The sequence below is a fragment of the Oncorhynchus kisutch genome, linkage group LG1 (assembly GCF_002021735.2).
Source record: "Oncorhynchus kisutch isolate 150728-3 linkage group LG1, Okis_V2, whole genome shotgun sequence".
NCBI lineage: Eukaryota > Metazoa > Chordata > Actinopteri > Salmoniformes > Salmonidae > Oncorhynchus > Oncorhynchus kisutch.
Window position 1 is genome coordinate 38,100,962 of NC_034174.2, and position 22,303 is coordinate 38,123,264.

At 41.3% G+C, this 22,303-nt stretch overlaps 1 protein-coding gene across 1 annotated transcript; it reads left to right on the forward strand.

Annotated features, from left to right (window-relative positions):
- The first annotated feature begins 787 nt into the window (after window positions 1-787).
- On the forward strand, window positions 788-11,457 carry LOC109895015 (coatomer subunit zeta-1). The gene is made up of 9 exons (XM_020488675.2): window positions 788-903; window positions 1,156-1,224; window positions 4,368-4,449; window positions 4,648-4,739; window positions 4,842-4,897; window positions 6,660-6,737; window positions 9,345-9,396; window positions 9,521-9,559; window positions 10,732-11,457. Exons 1-9 carry the CDS (start codon window positions 886-888, stop codon window positions 10,777-10,779), a joined length of 534 nt encoding a protein of 177 aa, XP_020344264.1. The 5' UTR covers window positions 788-885; the 3' UTR covers window positions 10,780-11,457.
- Window positions 11,458-22,303: the final 10,846 nt, after the last annotated feature.

Sequence of the window (22,303 nt, forward strand, 5' to 3'; positions counted from 1 at the left end):
TTGTTTGTTTTTTATTTCATTTATTTTTTTCAATATTTTCTCCTTAATACCAGCGTTCTGTTTTGTATGATGTAAGAATGTAAATTGTTGATCTGCATTTTGAATAAATAATAATAATAAATCAAATAAATAAATAAAAACACACCATCATATATATTTATATTCTGGACTCTGACATTGCTCATCCTGTTATTTTTTATTTGTTTTATTTTTGTGATTTGTTGGGTATTACTGCACTGTCAGAGCTAGAAACACAAGCATTTCGCTGCACCTGCGATAACATCTGCAATGCGACCAATAGCATTTGATTTGACATAACGATTCAGGAGTACGTCATCAATTCAATTATTCTATCTTGTGTCGTCAAGACACTCTGTTCAAAAGTCTGGGTAAAAGCTGAAACATTTTTACGTAATTAATTTCATTATTCTTTTGGACAAATTTCATATACACAAATGTAAATTTACAAACAGAAAAACACATTTTCGTATCCTACAAAAATAAATTGATCTGTATTTTAAGACGGTTAAATGCTCCACTAACATAAAAGCTGTTAGAATTGTAAGTATATGGATGTCCCTTAAGGTCCTTGTGTAATTGTAATGTGATATTGTACCCCCCAGCTCTATTGTCCATTGTTTGTAATCTATGTATGCTTGTGTTCCCTCGTGTGCTTTATGTATTGATTTGTTGTTAATAAAAAATAAAAATAATAATAATAATACTTTTTTTTAAAGACAAAGTCTGGGTAAATGCCATTTGAGGACCTGATTTGCCTGATGTGAAAGGCAACCAACGGTATGTCTATCTGACCGCATTTCTGTGTTGCACCAATCACAGAGAGAGTTTTGTCCCTGAATCCACGTCATCTGGTAGTAAGACAAAATGGACGCACTCAGCCTGGTACTGTTAGCGCTCTCATAACATGCTATTTATAATTTGAATGACATTATGATATTGATGTATCAGGGGTAGTTGCCACTGTTAGCCCAACAATGTAGAAGGACACAGTTTAACTAGCTAGTTCACAGAATTAGTAGCTAGCTAGCCGGAATGTTATGATTGTTGTCAGATTGCAACTGATCAGTCAGTGCTTGTCGTTCAAGTTGTTTGGCATCATGTTCACTGAACAAAATACCACATTCTCTTCATCAGGAACCCACTCTGTACACCGTGAAGGCTGTGCTCATCCTGGACAATGACGGAGAAAGACTTTACGCCAAGGTAACTAGCTAATCAACAGCGACGAATGAACTACCAGCACCTGCCCACACAGTCAATGTACTTCAAATCAAACCTTATTTGTCACATGTGCCGAATACAACAGATGTAGACCTTACAGTGAAATGCTTACTTACAAGCAGGGGCACTGGTGTCAAGGTAATATGTACATGTAGGTAGAGTTAGTAAAGTGACTATGCATAGATAATAGAGTAACAGCAGCGTAGAAGGGGGAGCAATGCAAACAGTCTGGGTAGCCATTTGATTAGCTGTTCAGGAGTCTTATGGCTTGGGGGTAGAAGCTGTTTAGAAGCCTCTTGGACCTAGACTTGGCACTCCAGTACTGCTTGCCGTGCGGTAGCAGAGAGAACAGTCTATGACTGGGGTGGGTGGTGTCTTTGAGCATTTTTTTGGGGCCTTCCTCTGACACCGCCTGGTATAGAGGTCCTGGATGGCAGGAAGCTTGGCCCCCGGTGATATACTGGGCTGTACACACTACCCTCTGTAGTGCCTTGCGGTCGGAGGCGGAGCAGTTACCATACCAATCAGGATGCTCTTGATGGTACAGCTGTAAAACATTTTGAGGATCTGAGGGCCCATGCCAAATCTTTTCAGTCTCCTGAGGGGGAATAGGTTTTGTTGTGCCCTCTTCACGAATGTCTTGGTGTGCTTGGACCATGTTAGTTTGTTGGTGATGTGGACGTCAAGGAACTTGAAGCTCTCAACCTGCTCCACTACAGCCCTGTCGATGAGAATGGGGGCGTGCTCGGTCCTAGTTTTCCTGTAGTCCACAATCATCTCATTTGTCTTGATCACGTTGAGGGAGAGGTTGTTGGCCTTGCACCACACGGTCAGGTCTCTGACCTCCTCCCTATAGGCTGTCTCATCGTTGTCGGTGATCAGGCCTACCACTGTTGTGTCATCAGCAAACTTAATGATGGTGTTCGAGTCATGCCTGACTGTGCAGTCATGAATGAATAGGGAGTACAGGAGGGGCCTGAGCATGCACCCCTGAGGGGCCCCGTGTTGAGGATCAGCGTGGCGGATGTGTTGTTACCTATCCTTACCACCTGGGGGCGAGGGAAAGCTTTGTAAGCGTCTCTCTGCTTCACAGCATGTCAATATTCATCCGGCTGCATGAGTAGATGCAAAGTAGGCAACATAGTTTTGTAATTTTACATTCAGCTGACTACCTGGGTAACAAATTGCCTGTATGCTCAAAGTATGACTTATTTTGTGACACTGTCAGTGCTTGACTTGGACTGAAATAGGTTCTGGTACTCATTTTGGGTGCTGGTACTGTTTTATATTTAGGTGCAGGAGCTCTTCAAGCTCAAGCAGTATAACATTTGAGTTGCAAATACTCTGCTCCGGTGAGCTCCTGCCCAAGTCAAGCACTTGACACACAGTATTCACACCTCTAGACTTTTTCCACATTGTTACAACCTGAATTTAAAATGGATACAAATGAGATTTTTAAAAATGAAAAGCTGAAATGTCTTGATTAAATAAGTTTCCAACCCTTCTCTTATGGCAAGCCTAAATACGTTCAGTAGTAAACATTTTCTTAACAAGTCACGTAATAAGTTAAATGGACTCTGTGTGCAATAATAATGGATTACATGATTTTTAAATGACTACCCCATTTCTTTACCCAACACATACAATTATCTCTATGGTCCCTCAGTCGAGTTCTGAATTTCAAGCACATATTCAACCACAATGACCAGGGAGGTTTTCCAATGGCTCTCAAAGAAGTGCACCTATTGGTAGATGGGTAAAAAATAAATCAGACACTGAATTTCTCTTTTGAGCAGTGGTGTAAAGTACTTAAGTTGTTTTTGGGGGTATCTGTACTTTACTATTTCTATTTTTGACTACTTTTACTTAACTACATTCCCACTGAAAATAATTTACTTTTTACTCCATACATTTTCCCTGACACCCAAAAGTACTCGTCACATTTTGAATGCTTAGCAGAACAGAAAAATTGTCAAATTCACACACTTATTCAGAGAACGTCCCTGGTTACGCCTTCTGCCTTTGTTCTGGCAGACTCACTAAACACACGTACTTTGTTTGTAAATTATGTTGTAGTGTGCCCCTGGGTATCTGTAAATAAATAAAACATTAAGAAAATGATGCAGTCTAGTTTGCTTAATATAAGGAATTCGAAAGTATTTATGCGTTTACTTTTGATACTTAAGTTTATTTAAAACCAAATTGTTTTAGACTTTTACTCAAGTAATAGTTTACTGGTTGACTTTTACTTGAGTCATTTTCTATTAAGGTATCGTTACTTTTACTCAAGTCTGACAATTGGATACTTTTTCCACCACTGCCTTTGAGTATGGTGAAGTTATTAATTATGCTTTGGATGGTGTACCATTACACCCAGTCACTACAAAGATACAGGTGTCCCTCCTAACTCAGTTGCCGGAGAGGAAGAAAACCACTCAGGGATTTCATCATGAGACCAATGGTGATTTTAAAACAGTTAAGAATTGAATGGCTGTGAGGATGGATCAACAACACTGTAGTTACTCTACAATGCTAACCTAAATTACATAGTAATCGTCATCGGCAAGGACTAGGACATTTTTGTAGGATAAGAAGAAATAGAATAGAGCTAAGAACAGGCAAGTTCCTAAAGGAAAACCTGACACTGGGAGACATATTTACCTTTCAGCAGGACATTAACATAAAACCCAAGGCCAAAAATACATGGGAGTTGCTTACCAAGATGACATTGAATGTTCCTGAGTGGCCTAGTTAGTTGACTTAAATCTGTTTGGAAATCTATGGCAAAACTTTAAAATGGCTGTCTAGCAATGATCAACAACCAACTTGACAGAGCTTAAGAGTTTCCAAAAAGAATAATGGGCAAATATTGTACAATCCAGATGTGCAAACCTCTTCGAGATTTACCCCAAAAGACTGTAATCGATGCTAAAGGTTATTCTAACATGTATTGACTCAGGGGGGTTGAATACTTATCTAATCAATATATATTATTGTTTATTTACATGAATCTAAAAAAACAACATACATCCCATTTTGTAACAACAAAATGTAGAATGAGGCAAGGGGTGTAAATACTTTCTGAAGACACTGTATGTGATCTCCGTTTGACTTCTGCCCCACAGTACTATGATGAAACCTATCCCACTGTGAAAGAGCAGAAAGCTTTTGAGAAGAACATCTTCAACAAGACACACCGCACAGACAGTAAGATGTTTTTTCGACCTAATTAATCATATGCACTTCAGTTTACATTATGGTCACAGGCTTCATTACTTGCTATTCCATCTTTTGCCAAAGGCTTTGAGTGCTGATCTGTTCTCAATTGCATGAAGGCTTCTGTGTATAACTGGTATAATGAAGATGTTGTATCATAGACTGAACTCTCTCCGCTTCTTTACCCAGGTGAGATAGCGCTCCTAGAAGGTCTTACCGTTGTGTACAAAAGCAACATTGACCTCTACTTTTATGTTATTGGCAGTTCACATGAAAATGAGGTAGGCTGGTGGTGGTACGCTAACAAAACACACTGAAACATTGCCTATGTTGGGTTGTTTCTCGCACAAAACATTGATACGTTTTGTTATTTGCTCCCCCAGTTGATGCTTATGTCAGTGCTTAACTGTCTGTTTGATTCGCTCAGCCAGATGCTAAGGTAAGACTGCACTTTATTTACACTGAACAAAAATAGAAATGCAACAATTTAAAGATTTGACTGAGATGCATACCATTCATATAAGGAAATCAGTCAATTGAAATAAATTCATTACGCTTTAATCTATGGATTTCACCTGACTGACTGTAAAAATAAAAAGTAGGGGTGTGGATCAGAAAACCAGTCAGTATCTGTTGTGTCTGCCGTTTGCCTCATTCAGCGCAACACATCTCCTTCGCATAGAGTTCATCAGGCTGTTGATTGTGGCCTGTGGAATGTTGTCCCACTCCTCTTTAAGGTCTGTGCGAAGTTGACGGATATTTGTGGGAACTGGTCCACGCTGTTGTACACGTCGATCCAGAGCATCCCAAATATGCTCAATGGGTGACATGTCTGTTGAGTATGCAGGCCATGGAAGAACTGGGACATTTTCAGCTTCCAGAAATTGTGTACAGATCCTTGCGACATGGGCCTGTGCATTATCATGCTGAAACATGAGGTGATGGCGGCAGATGAATGGCACGACAATGGGCCTCAGAATCTCATCACGGTATCTCTGTGCATTCATTTTCCATCGATAAAATGCAGTTGTGCTCGTTATCCGTAGCTTATGCCTGCCCATACCATAACCCCACCTCCACCATGGGGTGCTCGCCTACATGACGACATACACACTGTCTTCTATCTGCACGGTACAGTTGAAACTGGGATTCATCTGGGGCGGCAGTGTAGCCTAGTGGTTAGAGCATTGGACTAGTAACCGACAAGGTACAAAATCTGTCGTTCTGCCCCTGAACAGGCAGTTAACCCACTGTTCCTAGGCCGTCATTGAAAATAAGAATTTGTTCTTAACTGACTTGCCTAGTAAAATAAAGGTTAAAAAAAAAAAATACACTTCTCCAGCATGCCAGTGGCCATCGAAGGTGAGCAATTGCCCACTGAAGTCAGTTGTGACGCTGAACTGCAGTAAGGTCAAGACCCTGGTGAGGACGACAAGCATGCATATGAGCTTCCAAGAGGTGGATTCTGACAGTTTGTGTAGAAATTCTTCGGTTGTGCAAACCCACAGTTTCATCAGCTGTCCTGGTGGCTTGTTTCAGATGATCCCGCAGCTTAACCACTCCTGAGCTGGAGTGGTTACACTTAGTCTGCGGTTGTGAGGCTGGTTGGACGTATTGCCAAATTCTCTAAAGGGATGTTGGAGGTGGCTTATAGTAGAGAAATTACAAGCATTTCACTACACCTTCAATAACATCTGCTAAACATGTGTATGTGACCAATAACATTTGATTAGATTTGAATTTAACATTCTATTCTCTGGAAACAGCTCTGGTAGACATTCCTGCAGTCAGCATGCCAATTGCACGCTCCCTCAACTTGAGACATCTGTGTCATTGTTGTGTGACAAAGCTGCACATTTTAAAGTGGCCTTTTTAATCGTCCCCGGGTACAAGGTGCACCTGTATAATGGCATGCTGTTTTAATCAGCTTTTGATGTAACACACCTGTCAGGTGGATGGATTATCTTGGCAAAGGAGAAATGCTCACTAACAGGGATGTAAACAAATTTGTGAGCGAAATAGGCTTTTTGTGTGGGGTTTTTTCAGCTCATGAAACATGGGACCAACACTTTACAAATTTGCGTTTTACAGTTTTTGTTCAGTATAGTTGAATAAGCAACTGAATGAGACATTTGTAACACTTTGTTAGTTTCCATAGAGAGGTCAGGATGTGTGTTTAAGCTCCCTTTGTCCTCCTGCAGGAAAAATGTTGAGCGGCGGGCCTTGCTGGAGAACATGGAGGGACTGTTCCTGGCAGTGGATGAGATTGTGGATGGGGGGTAAGTAGAGTACTAATCTCACCCCAAAGCAGGGGTCTCTGGAGCTGTGTATTCTCCTCTAGTATGTCCTTTGACTCCCTGACCAAACCAACTTTTCCATCTAGACTGGATGCTTTCAAAGACAGACATCACACTATGGAGTACAGCAAAATTATTCATCCCCCTTGGCGTTTTTCCTATTTTGTTGCATTACAACCTGTAAATTAAATTGATGTTTGTTTGGATTTCATGTAATGGACATACACAAAATAGTCCAAATTGGTGAAATGAAAAAAAAAAGTTATCAGAGAGATCAGATTAAAAAATGTGTAGAAATGTAATGGAAAAGTGGTGTGTGCATATGTATTCACCCCCTTTGCTATGAAGCCCCTAAATAAGATCTGGTGCAACCAATTACCTTCGAAGTCACATAATTAGTTAAATAAAGTCCACCTGTGTGCAATCTAAGTGTCACATGATCTCAGTGTATATGTATGTGTGTGTGTTCTGAAAGGCCCCAGAGTCTGCAACACCATTAAACAAGGGGTACCACCAAACAAGCAGCACCATGAAGAACAAGGAGCTCTCCAAACAGGACAGGGACAAAGATGTGGAGAAGTACAGATCAGGGTTGGGTTATAAAAAAATATCAGAACCTTTGAACATCCCACGGAGCACCATTAAATCCATTATTAAACAATGGAAAGAATATGGCACCACAACAAACCTGCCAAGAGAGGGCCGCCCACCAAAACTCGGAGAGGATTAATCAGAAGGGCAACAAAGAGACCAAAGATAACCCTGAAGGAGCTGCAAAGCTCCACAGCGGAGATTGGAGTATCTGTCCATAGGACCACTATAAGCTGTACACTCTACAGAGCTGGGCTTTATGGAAGAGTGGCCAGAAAAAAGGCATTGCTTAATAAAAAAATAAGCAAACATGTTTGGTGTTCGCCAAAAGGCATGTGGGAGACTCCCCAAATATATGGAAGAAGGTACTCTGGTCAGATGAGACTAAAATTTAGCTTTTTAGCCATCAAGGAAAACGCTATGTCTGGCACAAACTCAACACCTCATCACCACGAGAACACCATTTTTCATCGGCAGGGACTGGGAAACTGGTCAGAATTTATGGAATGATGGATGGCGCTAAATATAGGGAAATTCTTGAGTGGAAACCTGTTTGTCTTCCAGAGATTTGAGACTGGGATGGAGGTTCACCTTCCAGCAGGACAATGACCCTAAGCATACTGCTAAAAGCAACACTCGAGTGGTTTAAGGGGAAACATTTAAATGTATTGGAATGGCCTAGTGAAAGCCCAGACCTCAATCCAATTGAGAATCTATGGTATGACTTAAAGATTGCTGTACACGAGCGGAACCAACTTGAAGGGGTTGGAGCAGTTTTGTCTTTAAGAACGGGCAAAAATCCCAGTGGCTAGATGTGCCAAGCTCATAGAGACATACTCCAGGAGACTTGCAGCTGTAATTGCTGCAAAAGGTGTCTCTACAAAGTATTGACTTTGGGGGGCTGAATAGTTATGCACGCTCAAGTTTTCTGTTTTGTTTGTTTCACAATAAAAAATATATTTTGCATCTTCAAAGTGGTAGGCATGTTGTGTAAATCAAATGATAAAAAAAAAAGAATTATAATAAATTTCATCCCAGATTGTAAGGCAACAAAAGAGGGAAAATGCCTAGGGGGGTGAATACTTTCGCAAGCCACTGTAGCCAAGAGGAAGACCAGAAGCAATTCTTTGGCAACCAGGGTCGTTCCACAGAATTATTCCCTTTTTGATATTTTAAGTATAAATCGTGCACCAATATTGCCTTTTCAAAGCCTGTTATATTGACCACATCGAAAACATTTTTTTTTATAAAGGCTTGCTGAAGTGCCACAAGTCTCTCTGTGTGGGTTAACCCACTTAACCCCCAACATTTCTCCAGGTTCTCTCCATAGTAAAGCCCTAGTTATTTTGTTGCTTTGAAAAAGTCATTTCTGAAGATTATTATTTATTTCACTTGATTAGTGATTAATTTCAAGGGAAAATAAACCTATCCCTCATTTTTAAGGTCAATCCTGTTACTCTTTTTAATGTAATGAAACAATAAAAATTATAAACCATTAAACATCTAATAGTCAAATCATAGTGTAAAAGCAGGTGAACTGGTTCTAACCCTTTTGGAAATGTTTTGTGGTGGAAAACTAAGCAGGTCGAGCAGAACACGCCAACCCTGTTACCAATAGCTATAAATGTTTTTTTACAATCAAAATGTGTTTTTGAAGCTTGCATTCAATTGCCCCTCCCTGTTGCACACAAGGGGATTTATGGCAGATTTAAGAAGAAATCGTCAACTATTTTATTAATCTAAAAGGTACTCAATTTTGTGGAGTGACCCTCCTACCCACAGATGGATTTGGCCAGTTAAATACTCTATTACATCATTTAAGGTTTCTGAGACTGGATAGGCTCTCAGTCCAATATAAATCAACCATCCTACTAGTCCATAGCTAGGTGATACAATAGCCCCTCGAAGTAAGGTTATTTAGGGTTAGGGAGGATGCCCATTTTGCTTAGCATTTAGATGTCAGCCATTGAGAGTGATCTATGCTCTTCTGTCTTCCAGAGTCATTCTGGAGAGCGACCCTCAGCAGGTGGTGTACCGTGTGGCCCTCAGAGTAAGACCATTGATCCTCCTCCTCCTCAGTCAAACACCATGGTTCTGTTATCATGGAGTACTGTACTGCCCAGATGTCAACAACATTTAAATTGATCTGGACTATATTTCTCTCATGTTTACAGGGGGATGATGTTCCTTTAACAGAACAGACTGTGTCTCAGGTAATTGCGCTTCTTATTTACGAGAAAATCTCATATTACCTAGTAAACCTAACCCTAACTTATTAAAATTGTGTACAATTTATTTTAGTACTACAAATTTTAGGTAGGTGCTTACATTAGTCTTATTTCACACATGTACAAGTGTGTATTATACACATGTGAATTGTAAATATTTTTGGGGCATATCCCACTCCCCATGTGACAGACACCCTTGGAGATTGGGGTCACGGCCAGGGACCAGACATTATTGACAGCGCCCCTGAGCAATTAGGGTTAAGTGCCTTGCTCAAGGGCACATCAACAGATTATTTTTCACCTAGTCGGCTCTGAGATTTGAACCAGCAACCTTTGGTTTACTGGCCCAACTACTTAACCGCTAGGCGACCTGCCGCCTGGTGTACTGGAATTTAAACGTGTGTTTCATAGTAATGTGATTTGGATATCAGTGAACAACATGGCTGAGTGATGACTAGGTGGTTTGTCAGGCTAACAATCTTTAGCACATACTGTAGCTTATGCTTCCCAGCTCTTTTTATCCCTAAAATGCCCTCATTGTTCTGTTAGCTATTTAAAAAATAATTGTATTTCTCTCCAACAGTATATTAAGCTACTACATTAGCTTTATTGTAATGAAAAGGGAAGAGAACAGAGGGGAGCGTACCCAGTGTAGCTGCTAATGAGGCTCCACTGTTAGCTAGGCGGCGTGTCTCCACACCTGGCAGGCTCTCTGAGCACTACGCTGATGGATGCTCCCATCTGACAGGCATTTTACTGGCTGCAGGTGTCTCCCTCTCCCACTCTGTCCATTAATCGTCATCGCCAACCCTGGGCCCGCACGCCTCATAATGGTTACTGAGAGACTTTAGTCTGCAGAATTAAAATGATTCATTCATTGATGTATCGTTCCTGTGTGTAGTAGTATTACTGGTGTCATCACACCACCACTCTTCCCTCATATCACAGTAGGAAAGTTCTGGAAGCTTCCTTCAGTGTTTTATACTGTTTTTTTTCTTCTTCTACCTGTGGTTGGATTTTGAGGTGATGGACATTTACCAAACTATACAGTTCTGCCTTTTGTGGGTTGCTAATGGCTTTCATCTTCTATAAACAGTATTAGAGGGACACTTAACCAAACCGAGTTCTCCTCACTGTTTTTCTCTTCTCTATTTCAGGTGCTTCAGTCTGCAAAAGAACAGATCAAGTGGTCCTTACTGCGATAGGAGAGTTGTCTCTGCTGTCACATACACACCTACCAACACTCACTCACCTGATAACATCATTCCTATTCCTGTGTGTCCCAGAGATCATTGCACTGAAGTCTTCTGATTGAGCCACCAATCAGAACCAGCCAGGCCTACTGTGGCATTTTCTATCCTCCATTTCCTGTCTTGATTATCCATTCCCATGTGGTGGGAGATCCAGAGCTCTTATCGCCCAGACAACAGGATTAGTTTTTTTTTGTTGTCTCAACTCCACACATCCTTACTGTCTCTATGGCTGTTGTTGATTCCAACCTTTTCTATTAGAGTACCAACAAATGTGATCTGACCAGTATGAATCACCCAGTATTCACCTATTCCTAAGGGATTTTGCCTATTTCAGTGGGCATTTTAGTGGGCACAGCTGTTAGCTGTGTTAATAATTGTATGGTATATGAAACATGACTATTAGTAAAACACTGAGCCATCTCCTTGCTGTGCTCGTGTCTCTTTGTATACAACCTTTATTAGAGATTCCACTAAATGTGGCAACTTTTTGCTTGTGTAGTTGTGCATGAAGCATACATTTTGTGATTTAAAATGTGATAATTACAATGATATGCAGGCTTTCTTTACATTGTGTTTCTCTTGTCGTTGTGAAAAGAACTTGGATCAAATAAACTTTATTTAAACCAGCAAGCATTTGATTGGTTTTTCTTGTTTGTGGTGCAGTAAAATATTTGTTTGTTGGGGAAAAGTTTGAGGCTATCTTTTGCCGCAGTAGGGCAGATGCTGCAGTTGAAAGGAATTACATCGCCACCTGCTGGGAGACAAAGCCACTACAGTGCACATGTCAGAGTAGTGACAGAGGATATACTAAGATCATTCATACTGACTTGTGTCCAATCCGATGCATGTTGGAAAGTTGCTTAACAGCAGGTTCGGACACCGTACGCATGACACCTCAATAGAAAGTAGGCATGACGATCACAACAGATCTATGCTAGAATGTGTTAGATTTTAGGAATCCCTGGTATACTGACAGCAGGTACACATTTTCTCCCTGTGTGTGTGTTTCAAAATGTCAAAAGTTGAGACTAAAAGTGTGTATGAGGTTTGCATACTGAGTGTGCAGAGGGTAGGGAAAGGTCACAGGGAAGCGCTGCTGCCATCCTTTTAATTTTCATCAGGGAACGTTAGTGACACCTCCGAGCCGTCAAGGACTCATTTCTCATTGGCTAATTACCCCGGCAGAGCCATAAAGAGGCAGAGAGGTAATTTATATTGATTACACAGAAACCAGGATAATTGACTGAAATGCCACCGTTTGGCATGCTCCTATGTTTTATATACACAGACCGGCAGCATCTGAGTGTGTGTGTGTTCTGCAGGTTGGTGCCTGTATCTAATAACAGGGAATGTTTACAAGTGTGTGAGTTGATGTATGTCAGAGGTCTATAATTAATGCCTATGATATGTGTATTATTGACAACGGGAATGTCCCATGGTTGATGTTCTCGTCTGTCCGTTCAGGTCAGAATGAATATCTTCAGTGTCTACCATGTCTTTATGTTTGCATCTGTCTGTAATTGTCCCACTTTCAAATCTTGACTTCTGCTTGCATAAACTCAGGGGGAAAAAGCTTGTGTTTATATATATATATTTACAATTTAAACTAGTGTCACCTGCACTATATACTATTAAACAATTCAGTGATCCTACACATTGATTCAGTGATTCTACACATTGATTCAGTGATCCTACACTTTGATTTACTGATTCTACACATGGATTCAGTGATCCTACACTTTGATTCAGTGATTCTACACATTGATTCAGTGATCCTACACCTTGATTCAGTGTCGAACAGTGAAAAGTGTGGCGGCATAGATCTTCGTTAATCTTAGCTCATTTGCAAAGCCAAATAAATCAAGGGTTTTGGTTGACATCATCGGATCCACCACCATTAGTCGAAACAAGATGATTGAATGGCCACACTGTGCTATCAGGGATATTGGAGCAGGAGTCTGCCTGATTGCATTCTGCTCCCATCTGTGTTGCTGTTATTATGGCCCTGGAAGCTGTGCAAACCCAAGGCATGTGATAAAGGGGAGAGAAAGACATTCGTTAGGGGATGTGTTTTGCATAAACAAACCTGGAGGTGCGTGTGTGAAAGCAGGGTGAAATGGGATTCTGGGATTGTGTAGCAGTGTGGGCAATCTTAATGTTCAAAGTCAACGTATAACGGTTGTCGTCAAACAGGGATTGCGCGCGCGCGTGTGTGTGCGTGCGTGCGTGCGTGCGTGCGTGCGTGCGTGCGTGCGTGTGTGTGTGTGTGTGTGTGTGTGTGCGCGTGTGTGAGTGAGAGAGAGAGAGAGAGCAGGGTGAAATGGGATTCTTGGATTGTGTAGCAGTGTGGGCGACCATAATGCCACAGCATAACGGTTGTTGTCACACAGGGATTGCGTGTGTGTGTGTGTACCTGTGTAGTTTTTATGAGACGTGGGCCTGGGGCCGATATGCAGCTTCTCCCCGCAGTTTAAACTGTGCTTTATGACTGTGGCTGTTTCTTGTTGTTTACAGATTCTCACTGTCAATTCGGGCCCTGGGACGGAGAGACAGCCAAAAACAACACTATCACCACAATGTTCCCCCCTCCCTCAACTCCCTCCCTCCACTCGTTCCACGGCTATAACTTACCACTCGAGCCACCAGGCGCCCCAATTCTACAGAAAAACGTGTAGCAATACCGCAAGTAGTAATGTGAACATAAATTACTCTCAAATCTCATCTGTGGTCGCAGTGCATGTAAATGTACTTGCTTGTAATGGTGTGAGGTTGCAGATGTACAAGTTGGTTGGACAAGAGGGAATAGCAAGCAAACTTGCCAGTTGTTCCCTATTCCACCCAGTGTATTGCAGGAGCTGCTGGAGAGACAGAGGGAAAAGTAATTTACTATTAGACATAGCGGGGCAGGAAAAGATACATTTCCATTAGTTTGAAAGATTGAGAAAGAGAGATCATACATAGACATACGATGACAATGCTTCCATGCCTGATACACATATCAGTCACACTCAAAATCAACATGTCAGAGTAATGCTTTCTGAACTACTGTGGCGCTGCATAGCTGCACCACACCCCGAGTCTGGGAACCCAGAGGAAAGGAATTCCCTGCATCAAGTATGACTCCGAGACATGAAACTAGAACATATGGGCCTCAAGGATTAAAGACTGGAATTTTATATTCATCATTATGGAATTGGTGTATAAAACTCAAGGCTACACTGTCATTATTCCATTGCATTTATACTGTTTTTATTGTATAGGGCATTATTTTATTTACTAACCCAATTGGGATTATGGTTGGTTGGAGTTTGTTATGTCTGTTCACTACTAAATGATCAAAAACAGTAGTTATGTAACTGATTAGGAGATGGTGGCCAACTAATGTTGAACAGAAACTGTTCTTGTTATAGTCATGATCCAGTGAGCTGTATTACATTATCTTTGTGTGATCAAACAGAAAATAGTGACAGGTTTATGGTCACATCTTGTATATGATTGTGGATATGTTCTTGGATGTTATACAGGGTGAAGGCTGCCGCTTCGGATGTGGCTGGTTTACTGGGTCTTCCTATTCGATGGTCACATGCTCAGGATTGTTTCTGTCATAAATGCCTCCTCTCTCTGGCTCCATGCCCAGAGATCTGTTTTCGTGGGACTCTAACACAGCCAAGGGAAGAAGAGGAAGACAACAAAAAAACACTGCCATTTTCCTGTATGTTTCTCCTCTTAAAGCCACTCTCTTTTCTCCACCCCTCCATCCCCCTCATCCTGCTCCCTGTGGATTCCCCAGCAGCAATGCAGTACCCATTAACAGAGCCCACCCCCCACCTCTCAGACAGATTTACTGCCATTGCCACGCTATTGGCCGCCAAGCTGACAGAAGTGATTTAAAGCTTGCCCCTCATTGGTCCTCGCATGACAAGCAAATTTATTGCTGCACTACGATTCGCTGCCGCCTGCCTTTGATGTGAATTACGGCCTTGTCTGTGATAGGACACAGGAGCAGTGTCAAGTTACTGTCGTAAAACCTGCGTCCCTGGGGGAGGGGAGCGGGGAGGGTGTCGTGTGGTATGCCTGAGTCAAGACTGAGGACGAGAGGAGAGAAAGAGATGGAGAGAGACAGAAAGGCAGACAGCAAGAAAGAGAGAGAGAGGAGCAGCATGGGTTGCTGTATTTTCCAGTTATTCTTTTCTTTTCCTGCAGCCTTTGTTGAAGTCACGCACTACTCAGAATCCCCTAGGACACAACTCAAACTCATTCCACGGAGGGATAGTTCTGCGTGTTTTCGCACCACCCTTGTACTTGATGGATGAATTAAGGTCACTAATTAATAAGGAACTCCCCTCACATGGTGGTCTGGGTCTTAATTGAAAGGAAAAAACTAAAACCCGCAGACACTCGGCTCTCCGTGGAATGAGTTTGACACCTCTGCCCCAGGATGTGGTTTTCATATGGCCTTTATACCTCTTCAAGAGTAGAGTTTTCAGTCTCATGTTATATTCTACAGTCAATCCTTGTGCATTAACTGTTTCTGGCCTTACATTACAGCAGTTTCCCTTCTAAACTAAAATGCCTTTGTTCCTATTTAAAAAAAAATTATACGCTAGAAATTGAAATGAGGGAGAAAAGAAGGCGTGAAACTGCACTGCGTGTTTTATAGAGGTAGAGATGAGCGCCAGGTTTTATGACTCGGGGAGTGGAGGCGGTACAGTGTGTATTAAAGTGTAATCAAACGCATATCCTTTAGTGGGGTGCAGGGACGAAAAAAGTCGGTATAAAAGAAATCGAGCCCCGCACACTTATAAGCTCCTCCACGCACCTTTAACGTTTCGACCCTGCAAGGATCTTCTTCAGGTCATTGTGTATTACCCATGATGCACTCTGAGTTTGAACGCCTCTGTTCTTCTCCTCTCCTTCCCTCTGATTCCATTATCCAGTTTATCCTCCCACTCCTTTCCTCCCTCCTGCTGCCTTCCAGCCCAGAGCCATCTTTCCGTGGGCAGCCAGGCAGTGTATGACATATCATATGGATGTGGTGCGCTGTAAATGACCGTGTCGCATCGCTGATCAACAGAAGAAATCTGCCAAACGTCACTTTTACTCCCTTTTCTATCTGTCTGTTGGTCAGATTATCTTTCTGTTCTGTCTCTAACTCTCTTCAGTTTAGCAACGATCCATTTGCCTGTCAGTGTGTATCTTTTCCTCCATTCCTCTGTTTTTGTAGACATATCCCCGCTCGCTCTCTCAATTTTTCAATGTAAATTTTAAGGAGCTTTATTGACATGGGAAACATATGTTTACATTGCCAAAGCAAGTGAAATAGATATTAAAGTTAACCGTAGACATTACACTCACAAAAGTTCCCAAAAAAGTAATACATTTCATATATCATATTATGTATATATACAGTGTTGTAATGATGTGCAAATAGTTAGTACAAAGTACAAACTGAAAAATAAATCAACATAAATATAGGTGTATTTACAATGGTGTTTGTTCTTCACTGGTTGCCCTGATGTAATTGCACACTGTGGTTTTTCACCCAATAGATATGGGAGTTTATCAAAATTTGATTTGTTTTTTAATTCTTTGTGGGTCTGTGTAATCTGAGGGAAATATGTGTCTCTAATATGGTCATACATTTGGCAGGAGGTTAGGAAATGCAGCAGTTTCCACCTCATTTTGTGGGCAGTGTGCACATAGCCTGTCTTCTCTTGAGAGCTAGGTCTGCCTTCAGCGGCCTTTCTAAATAGCAAGGCTATGCTCACTGAGTCTGTACATAGTCAAAGATTTCCTTAGTTTAGGCTCAGACAGCGGTCAGGTATTCTGCCACTGTGTACTCTCTGTTTAGGGCCAAATATCATTCTAATTTGCTCTGTTCTTTTTGTAAATTCTTTCCAATGTGTCAAGTAATTCTCTTTTTGTTTTCTCATGATTCTCTCTATTTCTCCTTCCTTCTCCCTGATCACACTAACCACCATGGGCCTTAGTCTATTCATACATTCTGACATGAGGTTGAGTAGACAAACAGTTAGTTCTGTGAATTGCCAATCTTGCTCGAAGGACAAAGTAGGACTTAAATTGGGAGACAATGGGGCCCCTCATTGACCAGGAGCCCTGACTGACGGTAGGACTGACAGAGGCCAAATCAGCTCCAGATTAATCCCGGGGCCACAGTGGTAATGGACCTGTCCAAGCCTGAACCCATCATGTCTATCAGTTAAGTGATTTTTACGATGTACCTCCACTTCACATGTGAGTCAAGTATCTCCAACCTGTCAGCAGTGAGGAGGGAGGAAATGTCCAATGTCTGTAGTTTACCTCTGTCCAACCTTTAGTGGAGAAGATCAATGAACTTCACAGTAATCAATACATGAAAATATACACCCACATATACCTTCACGTACTGTATGTTCATTGCAAGCTTCAATTTAACATGGTTTAGGTATGCTAACATTGGATAGACAACTAAAATGGCCCAACATCAGCACCATTTTGTGCCTGACGCAGCTGCTGAAATTGAGTAGTCCCACCCAAAATGGCTGTTGTTTTTCCACCATCCTATGAGAAGGAAAAGTCTTAACAGAATCCTTGGGATATCCCAACTCTGACATCATCCATTTTCCATTGACATTTTAGTCGTTTAGCACAGTGTTTCTCAACCCTGGTCCTCCAGTACACCTTGTTGTTGTAGCCCTGGAAAAACACAACTAATTCAGCTCACTGAGGGCTTGATGATTAGATGACAAGTTGAATCCAACCTCCAACCTCGACTTCCTCTGCCTCTCAGAGACACGGCTCCATAAAACCTCTCCATGTGCTGCTTTGATTGTGCCTGGCTACAATGTTTTCAGGAGAGACAGGATTGAAGGAAGAGGAGGGGGTCTGATGATTTACATTAAAGAACATATCCGATGTATACAAATTGAGTGGTCATGTGATAATGAACTAGAATGTATTGGCCTGTAAATGTATTGTCTCCCCAAATGTATTTTACCCTTATTGGAATGTATAGGCCACCTTCCACCAAAAGTGTGTTTTTTGATCAGTTTAATAACATGCTTAGGGAATGTGATTTTGGGAAAGAGGTCATCTTAATGGGAGATTTAACATTAATTATGAAGACAAGTCTTGTAGGAAAACCCTCAAACGGATCACTAATACCTTTGACCTTACACAGCTAGTTAAAGGGCCAACCAGGGTGACTTGTTGCTCTAAAACACAGATTGATTTGGTGTTCAGTAATAAACCAGAGAGAGTGACTAAATCATTCAATATGGTTACTGGGCTATCTGATCATAATCTGACACTTATAGCCAGAAAGCTGTCTAAGAGCAGGTTTAACCTCTCTACTGTTAGAAAGCCAGATCAACTAAGAATACCTAAGAGTGAATTAAACTATTTTGAAAACGCAATTAAGGGAATTAACTGGAATGATCGCTTGTCCTATACAGACGTGAAAGCTGATAGTCAGGTTTTTCTATCCACAATCCAGACTACAATAAATGGTTTCCTATAGAAAATAAAATCCAAACCTGGCCAAAAGTGAACTCTTCCTTGGCTAAATGAAGAAATCTGGAAATTGATGAAAGAACGAGATTATGCTCTAGAAATAGCACTAAGATCCAAATTGGAGCATGACAGACGTAGGTTTACCATGTTGAGAAATAAGGTGATGAAAGAAATCAGACAGGCCAAGGCAAACCTTTTTATTAACATAATTGGTGAAGCAAAGGGAAATTCTAAATTGAGTTTGGAGAATCTAAAAAAGTTAACAGTGAAAGACCATAGTAACACTGCAAAAAGACTAGAAATCATGGTGAATAACAATGTAACACAGGATGCAATCGAAATAGCAATAGCCTTCAATTCCTACTTTATTGACTCTGTCAAGGTACTGACACAGAACCCCTCCACTGGTTTATTAGGCTCAGTGCTAGTGAATGACGTTCAACCTGTCTTCATCATAAGGGAGGTTTCTGAGTCAAAGGTGAACAAGGTGATTAGCTCACTAAAGAACTCTAAAGCCAAAAATGTGTTTGGGCTGGACTCTACCTTTCTTATGAACTACAATGAGTCACTCGTTGGCCCCATTACTAAGGTCACCAACACATCTATTGGTCTCGGGGTGTTTCCAAGAGTATGGAAGTCGGCCATAATAACGGCCATCTTTAAATCGGGCGACCCTGCTGACATGAGTAACTACAGGCCCATTAGTATACTACCTGTGGTGTCAAAGGTTGTTGAAAAGTGTGTAGCAGAACAACTGATTGCCCACCTCAACAATAGCCCCTTCACATTACACTCCATGCACTTCAGAGTGAAACACTCCACAGAAACGGCCAACTGCTTTCTTCTGGAAAATGTGAAGTCCAAGACGGATAAAGGGGGCGTTGTTGGGGCTGTGTTTCTGAACCTAAGGAAGACTTTTGATACTGTTAACCATGAGATTCTCATCACAAAATTGTCCAAGTTCAACTTTTCCCCCGATGCCTTGAGATGGATGAAATCATACCTTGAATGCAGAACTCAGTGTGTCAGAGTGAGCAATGAGCTGTCGCCCACTCTTAGCTATGATGTGGGCGTGCCCCAAGGGTCAATACTGGGGCCCCTCCTGTTCAGCCTGTACATTAATGATCTGCCTTCTGCCTGTACTGGGTCTGAAGTTCAAATGTATGCAGATGATACAGTGATATATGTGCATGCAAAGAGCAAACAACAAGCTGCACAAGAACTCACTACTGCAATGGTCCAGGTTACAAAGTGGCTCAGTGACTCGTGTTTGCATCTCAATGTGAAAAAAACTGTTTGCATGTTCTTCACAAAGAGGGCAACAGATGCTACTGAACCAGATGTCTATGTGTCAGGGGAGAAGCTCCAGGTGGTATCTGATTTTAAGTACCTTGGCATCATACTTGATTCCAAACTCTTTAAAAAGCATGTGAAAAAGGTAATTCAGATAACCAAATTCAACCTAGCTCATTTCAGATTTATACGAAATTGTTTGACTACAGAGGTAGCAAAACTGTACTTCAAATCTATGATACTCCCCCACTTAACATACTGCTTGGCTAGTTGGGCCCAAGCTTGCTGTACAACATTAAAACCTATTCAGTCTGTCTACAAACAGGCTCTCAAAGTGCTTGATAGGAAGCCCAATAGCCATCATCACTGTTACATCCACAGAAAGCATGAGCTCCTGAGTTGGGAAAATCTTGTGCAATACACCGACGCATGTCTTGTATTCAAGATCCTAAATGGCCTGGCTCCCCCTCCACTCAGTATTTTTGTTAAACAGAAAACCCAAATATATGACAGGAGATCCACAAGGTCTACCATGAGAGGTGACTGAATAGTTCCCTTAAGGAAAAGCACCTTTAGTCAATCTGCTTCTCTGTGAGAGCTTCCCATGTCTGGAATACATTGTCATCAGACACACATAACTGCACCACATATCACACTTTCACAAAATGTATGAATACATGGCTAAAGGTCAATCAGATGTGTGAACATAATCCCTAGTTGTGTATTGCTGCTTTCCATGTTGTCTGTTGTCTGTAGCTTGTGAGGTGTGGAAACACTTTGTTGTTGTTATGAATTTTGTCTTGCTGCTTATTGTTCTATGTTGCTCTGTCTGTATGCTACATCTTGCTTGTTCTATGTTGCTCTGTCTGTATGCTACGTCTTGCTTGTCCTATGTTGCTCTGTCTGTATGCTACGTCTTGCTTGTCCTATGTTGCTCTGTCTGTATGCTACGTCTTGCTTGTCCTGTTGCTCTGTCTGTATGCTACGTCTTGCTTGTCCTATGTTGCTCTGTCTGTATGCTACGTCTTGCTTGTTCTATGTTCCTCTGTCTGTATGCTACGTCTTGCTTGTCCTATGTTACTCTGTCTGTATGCTACGTCTTGCTTGTCCTATGTTGCTCTGTCTGTATGCTACGTCTTGCTTGTCCTATGCTGCTCTACGTGTGCTCACTGCTCAATGATTGTCTATATTGTAATTGTTTTTAATAACCTGCCCAGGGACTGCAGATGAAAATTAGCCGGCTGGCTAAAACCGGCACTTTTACTGAAACGTTGATTAATGTGCCATGTCCCTGTAAAAATAAAATACACTCAAATCAGGTGTGCTTGTTCAGGGTTACAATACTGTAAGTCACTTATCCAGAGCAACTTACATTTTAATACTTGTCCTCCATTGGAATCAAACCAACAACCATGGAATTGCAAGCACCATGCTCTTACCAACTATACCACACAGGACACCCATTAAGATGGCATTTAAAATGGTTAAAGTAAGGGTTAAGGTTAGGGTAACGGTAGGAGTTCATGTTAGGGTTTAGGGTCGTCCCAAGGATCCTGAATTGCGCTAACCATGAGAAGACGACCCTCATTCTCATTCAGAGATTCACCCCGTTTACCATTGATTTATGGTTTAATAAACGATGATGCTGCAGACTATTATTTTTTACAATATTCATTTTGATTTATAACTTTTTATTAGACTAATCTCAGCTGAAAGAATTGCTAAGAGGTCTATCAGTGAAAGTGCCTGCTCTCTTACGTTGTCCTAGTAAATGGCAAATATAACAACATGATGAACCTGCATTGGCTATGATATCATGGTTTCAATACTGCAGGGAAGCAATCAGGAACCACAATAGAATATGATATAATATATACCATTTAGCAGACACCTTTATCCAAAGAGACTTAGAATCATGCTTGCATACATTTTGGTATGTGTGGGTAATTGAACAACATTTCGTTCCATCTCATGATTAGCCAATCATACAGCAACTAGCCTTAATCACAGACACAATGGGACTAGTAGTTGGGGTAGCAGACAGTATTAGAGGCAATAACATTAGTTCCCCAGTAAGTAGGTGGTGTTATGGCAGTCGTTTTTCAAGCTCTACAACACATGGAAAAAGCAGCAAGGGGAGTCATTTTCCCTTCAGTTAGGAATTTACACAGCTTTTAAAAGCATGTGAAGTTACAGTTCTCCATTAAGCTGACCTCTCTGCTCCCCCTCCATACACTAGTGTTGACCAGTCTAAATCACGGTTGAAGTTGAAGCTAATGCACGCTCACTTTAAGATAACTCAGAGGGTTCTCTCACCAATCCACTATGTCACTGCTGAGTAAACAAGCTGACACTCATAAGTCTTTTCTAGATCAGGCACAGAGTGGTTGGTTGTTGATATACAGTGGGGTCTGAAATGATTGACACCCTTGATAAAGATGAGCAAAAATTACTGTATAAAATAAAGAATTCAAATACTGAGCTATGTTGTATGCAAAAAAAAGGGGGAAATTACATTATTTTACACTAATACAATTGATCAGAGAAAGATATTTTGGTTAACAAGTAATACTTTTTCTCTCTAAAAGAGGTTGGGGTCAAAATTATTGACACGCCTATTTTCAATACCTCACCCTGCGAGGATAATGACACTGAGCCTTTTTCTAAAAGG

What these genes read in the sequence shown, in the direction of transcription:
- LOC109895015 (XM_020488675.2), top strand. An exon ending in GCAGTTCACATGAAAATGAG is followed by an intron (nt 4,740 to 4,841) that starts GTAGGCTGGTGG and finishes TTGCTCCCCCAG; the next exon opens with TTGATGCTTATGTCAGTGCT. An exon ending in GATGAGATTGTGGATGGGGG is followed by an intron (nt 6,738 to 9,344) that starts GTAAGTAGAGTA and finishes TCTGTCTTCCAG; the next exon opens with AGTCATTCTGGAGAGCGACC.